Consider the following 14,259-nt stretch of genomic DNA (forward strand, 5'->3'; position numbering starts at 1 on the left):
TAAGGCAAGATTAATGGAAAATAAGGCGAAAGCCTTCGTCTCTTTCTCACGCACAATGGAAATGCTAGATATTTCTGGGTACTTTCAACAACTCAGCATTAACTTTTTTATTTTATTTTAATAATTTTTTTAGGGGGTAGATCAGCTTTAATATTTCAGATAGATTGTAACTTCCATCAGTGTAATTGTCTGCATCACTTCCAATCCCCCATATGTTTTTTTCTCTCGCAAATATATATATATATATATATATATATATATATATATATATACAGTGAGGGAAAAAAGTATTTGATCCCCTGCTGATTTTGTACGTTTGCCCACTGACAAAGAAATGATCAGTCTATAATTGTAATGGTAGGTTTATTTGAACAGTGAGAGACAACAAAAAAATCCAGAAAGATGCATGTCAAAAATGTTATAAATTGATTTGCATTTTAATGAGGGAAATAAGTATTTGACCCCCTCAATCAGAAAGATTTCTGGCTCCCAGGTGTCTTTTATACAGGTAACGAGCTGAGATTAGGAGCACACTCTTAAAGGGAGTGCTCCTAATCTCAGTTTGTTACCTGTATAAAAGACACCTGTCCACAGAAGCAATCAATCATCAATCAGATTCCAAACTCTCCACCATGGCCAAGACCAAAGATCTCTCCAAGGATGTCAGGGACAAGATTGTAGACCTACACAAGGCTGGAATGGGCTACAAGACCATCGCCAAGCAGCTTGGTGAGAAGGTGACAACAGTTGGTGCGATTATTCGCAAATGGAAGAAACACAAAATAACTGTCAATCTCCCTCAGCCTGGGGCTCCATGCAAGATCTCACCTCGTGGAGTTGCAATGATCATGAGAACGGTGATGAATCAGCCCAGAACTACACGGGAGGATCTTGTCAATGATCTCAAGGCAGCTGGGACCATAGTCACCAAGAAAACAATTGGTAACACACTATGCCATGAAGGACTGAAATCCTGCAGCGCCCGCAAAGTCCCCCTGCTCAAGAAAGCACATATACAGGGCAGTCTGAAGTTTGCCAATGAACATCTGAATGATTCAGAGGAGAACTGGGTGAAAGTGTTGTGGTCAGATGAGACCAAAATGGAGCTCTTTGGCATCAATTCAACTCGCCGTGTTTGGAGGAGGAGGAACGCTGCCTATGACCCCAAGAACACCATCCCCACTGTCAAACATGGAGGTGGAAACATTATGCTTTGGGGTGTTTTTCTGCTAAGGGGACAGGACAACTTCACCGCATCAAAGGGACGATGGACGGGGCCATGTACTGTCAAATCTTGGGTGAGAACCTCCTTCCCTCAGCCAGGGCATTGAAAATGGGTCGTGGATGGGTATTCCAGCATGACAATGACCCAAAACAGCCAAGGCAACAAAGGAGTGGCTCAAGAAGAAGCACATTAAGGTCCTGGAGTGGCCTAGCCAGTCTCCAGACCTTAATCCCATAGAAAATCTGTGGAGGGAGCTGAAGGTTCGAGTTGCCAAACGTCAGCCTCGAAACCTTAATGACTTGGAGAAGACCTCTGTGATTGGCAACAAGGGTTTTGCCACCAAGTACTAAGTCATGTTTTGCAGAGGGGTCAAATACTTATTTCCCTCATTAAAATGCAAATCAATTTATAACATTTTTGACATGCGTTTATCTGGATTTTGTTGTTGTTATTCTGTCTCTCACTGTTCAAATAAACCTACCATTAAAATTATAAACTGATCATTTCTTTGTCAGTGGGCAAACGTCCAAAATCAGCAGGGGATCAAATACTTTTTTCCCTCACTGTATATGAGAAACTGGATAGGAGTAAAAGAGGAGAGGAATTATTGCGTTTTGACTGAGAAAGCCAATCCGCCTACACACACACACACTCTCTGACTCACATTGTTCTGTAGGCCTACTGTATACACACTCTGTCTCTCTGCCTCTCTCTTTATCCGCCTCTCTCTGCCTCATTTCTCTTTCTCTCTCTCTCAATTCCTCTCTCTTTCTATCTCCTTGTGTTTGTCTGAGTGATAATATAACTCTTCCTCCTCCTACGGCTGCTGTTAACACACTGACCCTCTCGCGGGCCCTGGTACTGCTCCCTGAGGGGATTACTGTGTGTGGTTGGAGATACTCAAACATAGTAGAGAAAATACATCCATACAGTGTCCATGCAGTGATTTTTGCGGCACTCTTGTTTTCTTCACAAAAATAATTGATTTTATATAACTAGCCCTTAAGGTACGGGATTATCCTCTACGTAGACACTCTACATGAAAGAAGAACAACTGACAAAGGACCCTGCTCCACCCACCCAGCATTGCTACTATACCCTGATTGGTTGGTGGGAGTATAGGTCTGGCAACACTGAAGTTGGGATTTGATTCCCTATGGGTCATATATGTGTGCTAATGATATCTATAAATTGTGTAAAAGCTTATTTTTCCGGGTGGAGGGAATAATTTGAATCATTACTTCCAATATGATTTATATGGAAAAATCGATGTAATTGAAATAAGAGTATATTATGCATCTCAGCCTGGCTTTCTGCATCAATCCCCAATACATCTCTTGTTTCATCTGTCATCACACACACACACACATACACACACACACACACACACACACACACACACACACACACACACACACGCACATTAAAGCCAAGCCTTTGCTACCATAGGAAAAAACTGCCATTAGAAACAGATACTGGACATGAAAAAATAAATGTCTTACATGGCAAATGGTGACATTCACTGCATGAAAAAGCACATTAATGGGTCGAACACTCCAGTGCACAAGTCCGGAAACGTAACATTTCTGGAAATTTGCGGGCACGTGTCCAGCAGTGTTTGGCCCTGCACACATCCCGTAAATCTCTGATAAAGGACCACTTTTGTTCACGGACATGTATACGTCCGAAAAAGGTTCAGTAAATCACCAGAAACTACCTCTTACGTTCACCCACTTACCAGGATAATAATAATAATAATAATAATAATAATATGCCATTTAGCAGACGCTTTTATCCAAAGCGACTTACAGTTATGCGTGCATACATTTTTGTGTATGGGTGGTCCCGGGGATCGAACCCACTACCTTGGCGTTACAAGCGCCGTGCTCTACCAGCTGAGCTACAGAGGACCATCTTGGCTTGACGAACCAGGATACATCTTGAAATTCCAGTGCACGCCTTTGACATTTACATTTTAGTCATTTAGCAGTTGTTCTTATGCAATACATCTCCATCCATGTCTGTACACGTCTCTCCCATAAATGGCAGTAAATCGCTGTGCACTTGCTCAAGGTTGCGCATGCTTCACCCCCCACTGAATGCTAATACTAGTCATTGCTAGCTTGTCTTAGTGGCTGGTATATTAAAAACACAATAAATTATAACATGAAGGAATGAATTACGTTGAATTAGGAATTAATTAATGAATAAATGACTTTTAATTATTTGTATAATTCTTAATATCACACATCAGGGTTTCTACACTTTTTCAGAAATAACATTCAAGCACCACTATCAAGGTTTTTCAAGCATCTCACAACATCGCTATACTAAAACAACTCTTATTTCCTTGAATAAAACACACAAATGCACTTCTTGAAGGATGACAATTTCAGTAGAGCAGGAGAAAGCAGGTAATAGCATCTGCATTTAGGCTAAGCAGGGCCAAGCTGGATGACTCCTGCCAGTAATCTGCTCGATTCTTTTGAAAACACTTTCATTCATCTTTGAATTTTGAATGTGCTGCTTATATAAATTAAAGGGAGGTGGGGGGTATACCTCATATGGAGGAATATGAACGAGCCTGTTCAAACTTCAAAGATCAACAAAAGTGTTTTCGAAAGAATCAAGCACAGTACTGACAGTAGTCATCCAGCTTGGTCCAGGGTGAACCTCCATTGGGGGTGCTATAGTGTTGAGGGTTGAGGGATCCGTTGGAATACAGGTTGGCTTGATGAAAACTCCCCAGAAATGATCCGTGTGGTGTGGCTTGCCAAGTAGCTCTGGTCCCTCTCCAAGCAGCTCTGTAGTTCTGGACTAAGGGCAGTGAGCACCTCACTCCAAAAGTAGGGGGGCTTGACGAACCACACTGGTTTGCCGTTTTGCAGGCCATCCTCCTAATCGCTCATCAGGTCCACATTAACTCCTCTTCAAATGTCTCTCTCAACCTCTGCAAGCACTCTCGACCGTGCATCTAGAACCAATTGAATACAATAAACCAATGCATCAGTCTCAAGTCCCACCAACCCCAGATTGATAGTAAAGCAGAATTCCAACCTTTGCCCTTTATCACTTACCTTGATTGTAGTTCCCCCAAACAGTGTTTTATATCTTGTGAAATTAATGAGATTATTGGTATTATTGTATTATTGTGAAAAAAATAGTTGAATTCTATCTACCTGGTTTAAAGGGGCTCCAAATGCCTTTGGCTACATGCACTCGATGTATCACCCACAAACACCTACCAAAAGGTAATTAAAAGTTTTGCATGTGATACTGTCAGTTCACAGAGCTACAGGCGAGTAGTCTAGAGTAGGAAAAATAATTTTTGCCAAAATGTGTACCAAGCTCATGATTACTGTTATTTTGAATAAAACAGTCAATGCAGTTCTGATATAGAGGCAATTAGTGTTCCAACAAAGTACCGTAATTGATAATTTATGGAACTATGGGGGCTATAGCAGCCACTCTAGATCAGTCAAAAGTTTGGACACACCTACCCATTCCAGGGTTTCTACATTGTAGAACAAAACTATGAAATAACACATATGGAATCATGTGGTAACCAAAAAAGTGTTAAACAAATCAAAATATATGTTATATTTGAGATTCTTCAAAGTAGCCACCCTTTGCCTTGATGACTGCTTTGCACATTCTTGGCATTCTCTCAAACAGCTTCATGAGGTAGTCACCTGTAATGCATTTCAATTAACAGGTGTGCCTTGTTAAAAGTTAATTTGTGGAATTTCTTTCCTTCTTAACGCGTTTGAGCCAATCAATTATGTTATGACAAGGTAGGGGTGGTATACAAAAGATAGCCCTATTTGGTAAAAGACCAAGTCCATATTATGGCAACAACAGCTCAAATAAGTAAAGAGAAACGACAGTCCATCATTACTTTAAGACATGAAGGTCTGTCAATCTGGAAAATGTCAAGAAATGTTTAAGTTTCTTCAAGTGCAGTCGCAAAAACCATCAAGCGCTATGATGAAACTGGCTCTCATGAGGACCGCCACAGGAAAGGAAGAACCAGAGTTACCTCTGCTGCAGAGGATAAGTTCATTAGAGTTAACTGCACCTCAGATTGCAGCCCAAATAAATGCATCACAGAGTTCAAGTAACAGACACATCTCAATATCAGCTGTTCAGAAGGGACTGTGTGAATCAGGCCTTCATGGTTGAATTGCTGCAAAGAAACCACTACAAAAGGACACCAATAAGAAGAAGAGACTTGCTTGGGCCAAGAAACACGAGCATATTAGACCGGTGGAAATCTGTCCTTTGGTCTGATGAGTCCAAGTTTTTGGTTTTTGGTTCCAACCAAAAAGTAGGTGAATGGATGATCTCTGTATGTGTGGTTCCCACCGTGAAGCATGGAGGAGGAGGTGTGATGGTGTGGGGGTGCTTTGCTGGTGACACTGTCTGTGATTTATTTAGAATTCAAGGCACACTTAACCAGCATGGCAACCACAGCATTCTGCAGCAATATGCCATCCCATCTGGTTTGCGCTTAGTGGGACCATCATTTGTTTTCCAACAGGACAATGACTCAAAACACACCTCCAGGCTGTGCAAGGGCTATTTGACCAGTGATAGAGTGCTGCATCAGATGACTTGGCCTCCACAATCACCCGCCCTCAACCCAATTGAGATGGTTTGGGATGAGTTGGACTGCAGAGAGAAAGAAAAGCAGCCAACAAGTGCTCAGCATATGTGGGGACTCCTTCAAGACTGTTGGAAAAGCATTCCTCATGAAGCTGGTTGAGAGAATGCCAAGAGTATGCAAAGCTGTCATCAAGGCAAAGGGTGGCTACTTTGAAGAATCTCAAATCTCAAATATATTTTTATTAGTTGAACACCTTTTTGGTTACTACATGATTCTATATGTGTTATTTCATAGTTTTGATGTCTTCACTATTATTCTACAATGTAGAAAATAGTAAAAATAAAGAAAAACCCTTGAATGAGTAGGTGTGTCCAAACTTTTGACTGCTACTGTATGTCGTACTAGTTGTGTATGGATCAGGATTTGAACCGGGTTAGTTAGCTAGCTAGTTACCTAGCAACTGTTAGCTAGTTTATCACTAAAGATGGTGGTGTGCAAAACCACTAAATATACACCCATGCATTGTATGGGCAACAGTACAAACCAATTATAGAAGAGGCCTGTGTATTAAATGTAACAAAAACCCATGAACTGCTAGCCAACAACAACATAAACTATAAGTAGCTAGGTAGTAGGGAGAAATGGTAGGCTAGCTAGCGCTTAGCAGTTAGAAATTAGCATACAACCGTTAGATACACATTTCATAAAAAGTAAACTTCTAAAATACATATCTTTAGTGTTGTTTATATGTACAAACGTTTATAAAAGAAATAAAAATCATCTGAGACGCTATCTTGTTCTCATTAACTTACATACAAAGTGAGCGAGCTTAGCTTGGCTACACTCATATGAATGAGAAAATCTCACTTGTTTTTCACTCGGTCAAAATACTTAAATTATACATCAAAATGAGTAGAAAACTCATCACAGTTTAGATAAACATGTCATCTCCAGACTTTGAAAAGAAACCGTACGTTTAAATGTTACAAACCTGAAAACAGGATAAATAAGGAGACACAGAGAGTTGGCTTCTTTTCACTGGGCTTCTCTTCCAACAGATGAGGTAGAGAGGCACGCGCCTGTGACAGTTGAGAATGTACGTGATGTGCACAGACCGGAGTAATTGAGGTAGATATGTACACTACCGTTCAAAAGTTTGGGGTCACTTAGAAATGTCCTTGTTTTCGAAAGAAAAGCAATTTTTTTGTCCAATAAAATAACATCAAATTGATCAGAAATGTAGACATTGTTAATGTTGTAAATGGCTATTGTAGCTGGAAACGGCTGATTTTTTATGGAATATCTACATAGGAGTACAGAGGCCCATTATCAGCAACCATCAGTCCTGTGTTCCAATGGCACGTTGTGTTTGCTAATCCAAGTTTATCATTTTAAAAGGCTAATTGATCATTAGAAAACTATTTTGCAATTATGTTAGCACAGCTGAAAACTGTTGTGCTGATTAAAGAACCAATAAAACTGGCCTTCTTGAGACTAGTTGAGTATCTGGAGCATCAGCAATTGTGGGTTCGATTACAGGCTCAAAATGGCCAGAAACAAATAACTTTCTTCTGAAACTCGTCAGTCTGTTCTTGTTCTGAGAAATGAAGGCTATTTCATGCAATAAATTGCCAAGAAACTGAAGATCTCGTACAATATTGTGTACTACTCCCTTCACAGAACAGCGCAAACTGGCTCTAACCAGAATAGAAAGAGGAGTGGGAGGCCCCGGTGCACAACTCAGCAAGAGGACAAATACATTAGTGTCTAGTTTGAGAAACAGATGCTCATTGGTCCTCAACTGGCAGCTTCATTAAATAGTACCTGCAAAACACCAGTCTCAACATCAACAGTGAAGAGGCGACTCTGGGATGCTGACCTTCTAGACAGAGTTGCAAAGAAAAAGCCATATCTCAGACTGGCCAATAAAAAGAAAAGATTAAGATGGGCAAAAGAACACAGACACTGGACAAAGGAAGATTGTAAAACAATTTTATAGACAGAAGAATCGAAGTTTGAGGTGTTCGGATCACAAAGAATAATATTTGTGAGACGCAGAACAAATGAAAAGATGCTGGAGGAGTGCTTGATGCCATCTGTCAAGCATGGTGGAGGCAATGTGATTGTCTGGGGGTGCTTTGGTTGTGGTAAAGTGGGAGATTTGTACAGGGTAAAAGGGATCTTGAAGAAGGAAGGCTATCACTCCATTTTGCAACGCCATGCCATACCCTGTGGATGGCACTTGATTGGAGCCAATTTCCTCCTACAAAAGCACAGCTCCAAACTATGCAATAACTATTTAGGGAAGAAGCAGTCAGCTGGTATTCTGTCTATAATGGAGTGGCCAGCACAGTCACCGGATCTCAACCCTATTGAGCTGTTGTGGGAGCAGCTTGACCGTATGGTACGTAAGAAGTGCCCATCAAGCCAATCCAAGAATGCCAAAGGTCTGCAAGGCTGTAATTGCTGCAAATGGAGGATTATTTGACGAAAGCAAAGTTTGAAGGACACAATTATTATTTCAATAAAAAAGTATTATTTGTAACCTTGTCAATGACTACATTTCCTATTCATTTTGCTATATTTCCAATTCAAACTCATTTAATGTATGGTTTCATGGAAAACAAGGACATTTCTTAGTGACCCCAAACTTTTGAATGGAAGTGTACATTTAACTAGGAATAAATAAACAGTAGTAGCAGCTTATTTGATGAGTCCAAAAAGTTAGTGCAAAAAGGGTCAATGCAGGTAGTCTATGTAGCTTTTTTGGGTAACTATTTAACTAAGTATTTAGCAGTCTTATAATTGGGGTTAGAAGCTGTTCAGGGTCCTTTTTGGTTCCAGACTTGGTGCATGGGTACTGCTTGCTGTGCGGTAGCAGAGAGAACAATCTATGACTTGGGTAGCTGAAGTCTTTGACAGTTTTTAGGGCCTTCCTCTGACATCACCTGGTATAGAGGTCCTGACGGGCAGGGGGCTCGGCCCCAGTTATGTAATGGACTGTACGCTCTACCCTCTGTAGCGCCTTGCAGTCGGATGCCAAGCAGTGTCCATACCAAGCGGTGATGCAGCCAGTCAAGATGCTCTCAATGGTGCAGCTGTATAACTTTTTGAGGGTCTGAGGGCCCATGCCCTCCTGAAGGGAAAGAGGCATTGTCGTGCCCTCTTCACGACTGTGTTAGTGTGTGTGGACCATGATAGGTCCTTAGTGATGTGGACACCTAGGAACTTGAAGCTCTCGACCTGCTCCACTATAGCCCCGTCGATGTGAATGGGGGCGTGCTCGGCCCTGCGTTTCCTGTAGTCCATGATCAGCTCCTTTGTCTTGCTGACGTTGAGGGAGACAAAGGAGCGGATCGTATTGATGCATAATTGGGAAGTTACTATCCCAGAAATTCCCTTATCACGCAAGTGTTCCGGGATACACAAAAGTCTACAGGAGTCCGTACACTCACATTGGGAAATTCCCACCCACAACCGTGCATCTTAAATTTCACAGGAATATAGCAGATCCGATTTCACACAGAAACTCTGCTTATCATGCAGTGATTGTGACATTTTAACATGGCCGCCCCAGTCGGGGCACTTGGCTCTGTGTTTTAATGCTGAGCTTGTCTCCTTGTGAAATATGGATCTAATTATGACACTATGAGTGACTGAGAAGCTACGTCTCTCTGTTAGGAGGAGGGAAGGAAAGGAGAGGAGGAGAGGGTGAGAAGGGAGAAGAGGAGAGGATGGGGAAGGGAGGGAGTGGCACTGATGTGCTGGCTGTTATACCTGAATGGCAGACGACATACGTCCTTTATTTATCCTCCACCCTCTACCCCGCCATCCCCTGCATCCCCCTCCTCCACCCAGGCTGGGATGCTGTTCCCTGGGGAACAATGCTCATGACTCTCACTGCCAGACTTCCACAGACGCTGGGGATCATTCAGACCTCAATCTGGGGCCCGGCATGACGCCACATGGGTCTCTGTTATACCATCTCCCCACTGGGAGAAAACAATAGCGAGGGAGAGGGATGGAGAGATAGAGAGAGAGTGAGAGTCGGAGAGAGATAAAGAGAGGGAGAGAGAGAATGAGACCGAGATAGACAGCCAGATCCTGGGACTGAATAAGCTGAGCCTTGCAGTTCTGTTAGGCAAGGGAGCATGAGAGAGAGAGAGCAAGATAGAGAGTAGGGGAGATGCAATGGACAGTGATAGAGAGTGGGTGAGTGTGAGAGAGAGAGAGAGGCTGGTTACAGCATGCGTCCTCAAGGAGAGAAAGGAGGACAGCAATTACTATATCCAACACCCCTACAGCGACAGCAATAAAGCGGCTTTCTCCTGGCACTGTGTTAGCTAGCCAGCTGCTCCCCTCTCTTTATCTCTCTCTTTCTCCCTCTCCTCTCTCTCCCTCTCTCTCTCTCTCTCTCTCTATCCCTCTCTCCCTCTCTCTCTCACTCTGTCTGTCTCATCTGTTATATGATTGATCCGGTGAAGGATGCTGAAGTTTCGCGCGGACCGGAGGGTGAGGTAGGTAGGGGACAGCGGAGTAGCTGAGTCTGGGGGGAAGTGGACTGTGCTGGGGCTGGCTCGCAGCGTGTTGGGGGGAGAGGGAACCAGAAGCTGGAGGTCAGAGAGGACTGCAATGCAGTGCTGCTGGAGAGAAAGAACAGGGAATCTATTTTATGGCTTTTATTTGGCAGTTGTGTGAGGCAGAGACTGATACAGTAAATAGGATATGTGTATAGGATTGTGTGTGTGTGTGTGTAGCTGTGTGTGTGTGTTTGTGTGTAGCTGTGTGTGTGTGTTTGTGTGTAGCTGTGTGTGTGTGTAGCTGTGTGTGTGTGTAGCTGTGTGTGCGTGTGTGTAGCTGTGTGTGTGTGTGTGTGTAGCTGTGTGTGTGTGTGTGTGTAGCTGTGTACGTGTAGCTGTGTGTGTGTGTGTGTAGTTGTGTGTGTGTGTGTAGCTGTGTGTGTGTGTGTGTGTGTGTGTGTGTGTGTGTGTGTGTGTGTGTGTGTAGTTGTGTGTGTGTGTTGGGGCTAGTGTTAGTAGCCTAGCAGGAATGGCTAAACACTGCTACCATATGTTTACCCTATATAACGTGAGGGCAGTAATTGGAACTAGTCCATTGTTTTTGTAGTCATTTTGTAGTCCAGTTTGTGGTCATATTAAGGACACTGATGTTACCGTATGCTGTTTAGCCATTTGTTTTTCCATAAGCAGAAGCAGGCAGCGATGTATCTCTCTCTATATAGGTTTGTAGGTTATGCATGAACAGGCATGCTCAGTTGCAGAACCCTCTGAGACCAAGTCACACACACATGTTTGGACCCCAGGAAGAGTAGTGGCTGCCTTGGCAGCAGCTAATGGGGATCCTAATAAAATACAAAAAAACACACAGAGACACACACACACAGAGACACACACAGAGACACACACACAGATCAGCAGCAGCTGTCCCAGTTCCCAGGCAGGCTGTAGGAGGTTTGTCAGTGGTTTGTCAGGGGTTTGTTATGGTTAGCAGCACACAGTCAGAGGGGTGTGTGTATTGTTCCTTTGGTGTCAGGAGGTGCATGCCTTCTGCCTGACTCTGTTCTTGGCTGGCCACCCTCATCCTCTCTACCTATCAGTATGTGTGTGACTTTGTTTGTGTATGTGTGTGTGTCAAGTGTGTGTGTGTATACGTGTGTGCCCAGTGTGTGTCCAATGTGTGTGTGTGTCTGTGAGGAGGAGGATACACAGACTTTCTGCACGACAGGGTCCGGGCCAGATGCCACACACATATTATCATCCAGTAGTGGGTAGAGCCAGAGACAGAGAGAGAGAGCCAGGCTGTGGGGGTGGAGGTGTTTGGCCCTGCCTTACATAGAGCGATGTTCATCAACCCTGGTTCTGGAGACCCCCAGGGTGGTCAGGCTTTTGTTCCAGTCCAGCACCAAAACATCTGATTCAACTAATAAACTAATCATCAAGTTGTTAACTAGCTGAATTAGATGTTTTCAGTGCTGGAACAAAAGCCTGCACAACCTCTGGGCCCAGGAACAGTGCCTTAGTATAATGTACGGCAAAAGACTACCATATGCTGTCTGTCCTCGTCAACTGTTCAAGGCCCCATCTAGTGCTATCTAGAATCTAAAACAGTTATTTGGCTGTGCCCATAGGAGAACCCTTTGAAGAACCCTTTTTGGTTCCAGGTAGAACCCTTTTGGGTTCCAGGTAGAACCCATTTGGGTTCCATGTAGAACCCTTTCCACAGAGGGTTCTACATGGAGCCCAAAAGAGTTATACCTGGAACGAAAAAGGGTTCTCCTATGAGGACAGCCGCAGAACCCTTTTGGAACCCTTTTCTTCTAAGAGTACAGTATATCTATAGGTAAGAAGGGTGTGTTCCTATAAACATCTTTCTGACTCCAGGCCTTTCCTCCTGTCCTAACAATCTTACCAGCCCCTCCTTTGATAAGGCCCTCATGTCTGCAGTCTTTCTTTCAGACTAGCAGCAGGGGAATTCCACAGTCAGCTTTGAGCACACTCCTGTATGTTTTGTAAATCCGCTTAAGAAACAGTCCCTGAGATCAAAAGGGATCCACTGTTATCTTTCACTATACAAAGCACTGTTAGTTTAGCTCCCATAAGGGTACATCTATGTGTACCATATGTGTGTGTGAGCATGTATGTTTTGTCTGTGTGTGCATGCGTGACATGTGAGTGTGTATAGGTATGCATGTAAGTATCTTCATGACTGTACATTACTAGGTGATTAGGGGTTTACATGTGTTTTTGTCAGTGGTGGCTGGTGGGTGGAGATAAAGGAGAACAGGCTCATTGTAATGGCTGGGATGGAATAAATGAAATGGTGTAATAATTGTCTTGAGTATCTTTCCATCCATTCCATTCCAGTCATTACGATGAGCCTGTCCTCCTAAATCTACACCCTCTAGCCTCCTCTGGTTTGTGTTAATGTGAGCGTGCCAGGTTGTTTCTGTATTGAATCCAGTCTACAGTGGGATTGATCAGATGAAATATTGAATAGAGTATAGTATAGCTCTGGTGAGGAGAAGGGAAGGCAGGGTACCACACTGCACCACTCCACCTATAAAACTACAGCTATTTACGACTGGTTAGATTACACTGTGCAGCAGAAACAAGAAAGACGTGCACACACACCAGCCCTTGCCTCGGCTCGCCGCAGTTGTAAAATCAATAGCAGGGAAGGGACACCGACACACAGATCACAGAAACACTTGTACATCCAGACAAACAGAGAAAACCACACCACACCACTCCAGGCATGGACTTATTTCCTATATAGACTGTCTTACTGAGTGCAGACATAATGTTTTAGCATGCTGTCTGATGGACAGAGGAGCTGAGGGAGAACTCATATTGTTTCTTGATCATCTTGACCATCATATTGATGGAGGTGGTTGAGTAGGACCCTGATTGACCACGATGTCATGCTGACCACTCACCACACACTGATTCTGGATCAGTAACTAATCACCTCTGTTGATAATGAAAAGGTTCTGGTTGCTGAGGTGCTGTGTTGCTGCTGTGATGTCAGGGATCAACAGATCAGCCATCGATCAGCTGCTCTCATCATGTCTTACAGCATGGATCTCTCTCCACCAATATTCACTTCTCTCTTTCTTTTTCTCATCTCCTTCTCTCCAGCCAAAATGACCCGAGCGGACCAGCTGGACATCCAGTGATCCAGATCCAGCTGAAAGAGACCGGACCGATTCACACCTACATAACGTGAGTACAACATTAATCTTACTTTAATACAACCTTACCCTAAGTAAGCATGGACCACTACACGATTACCTGACGTGAGTACAAGCCAATTAAAATTCAGAATATAACCTAATCTTAGTTTGAGATTTGGGCAATTCTACTTACCCAGAGTCAGATGAACTCATGGATACCATTTGATGTATCTGCGTGCAGTTTGAAGGACGTTGAATGTCGTTTCTGGAGCGATTGCTAACTAGCGTCAGTGCAATGAATGGAAGTCTATGGGATCAGCTAGCATTAGCGCAATTAGAGTAGAAAAAGTAGAAAAAAGGCTTACTGTCCAAATCTCGAACTATCCCTTTAAACCAACGTAACCATAACCAGACAGATACACAAATACTTGACGAGAGTACAATCCAAGCTCAACCTTAATCCAACTTTATCGTGACCGTGAAACAACACATGTGTCTACATTGAGTAAAACTCAACCACAACCTTCAAACAACCTCACTCTAACCTAACTCGGACCACTACACACATACTTGCAGGAAGAAACATCAAACGTTAACCCTAACCCTAATATCCGTATTCCCTTTACTTTTGGTTGGCACCACCAGCAATACAAGGGAAAATGTAACGTGAAAAATCTCTGCTGTTTTTTTTCAAAGTGTTGCTGTATTCAGAAGAATTAATAAAACATCCCATTC

The 14,259-nt window shown here is 43.1% G+C and overlaps 1 protein-coding gene across 2 annotated transcripts in view; it reads left to right on the forward strand.

The window, feature by feature from the left end:
• Positions 1–14,259, forward strand: part of plekha6 (pleckstrin homology domain containing, family A member 6) — a 104,576-nt gene that overhangs the window by 7,855 nt on the left and 82,462 nt on the right. For both annotated transcript variants that reach the window (XM_084173440.1, XM_084173441.1), the window contains exon 2: positions 13,490–13,573. In XM_084173440.1, the coding sequence (XP_084029566.1) occupies positions 13,490–13,573 (84 nt within the window). The remainder of the gene's footprint in view (positions 1–13,489; positions 13,574–14,259) is intronic.

The sequence above is a fragment of the Coregonus lavaretus genome, assembly GCF_964263955.1.
Source record: "Coregonus lavaretus genome assembly, chromosome: 12".
Taxonomy (NCBI): Eukaryota; Metazoa; Chordata; class Actinopteri; order Salmoniformes; family Salmonidae; genus Coregonus; species Coregonus lavaretus.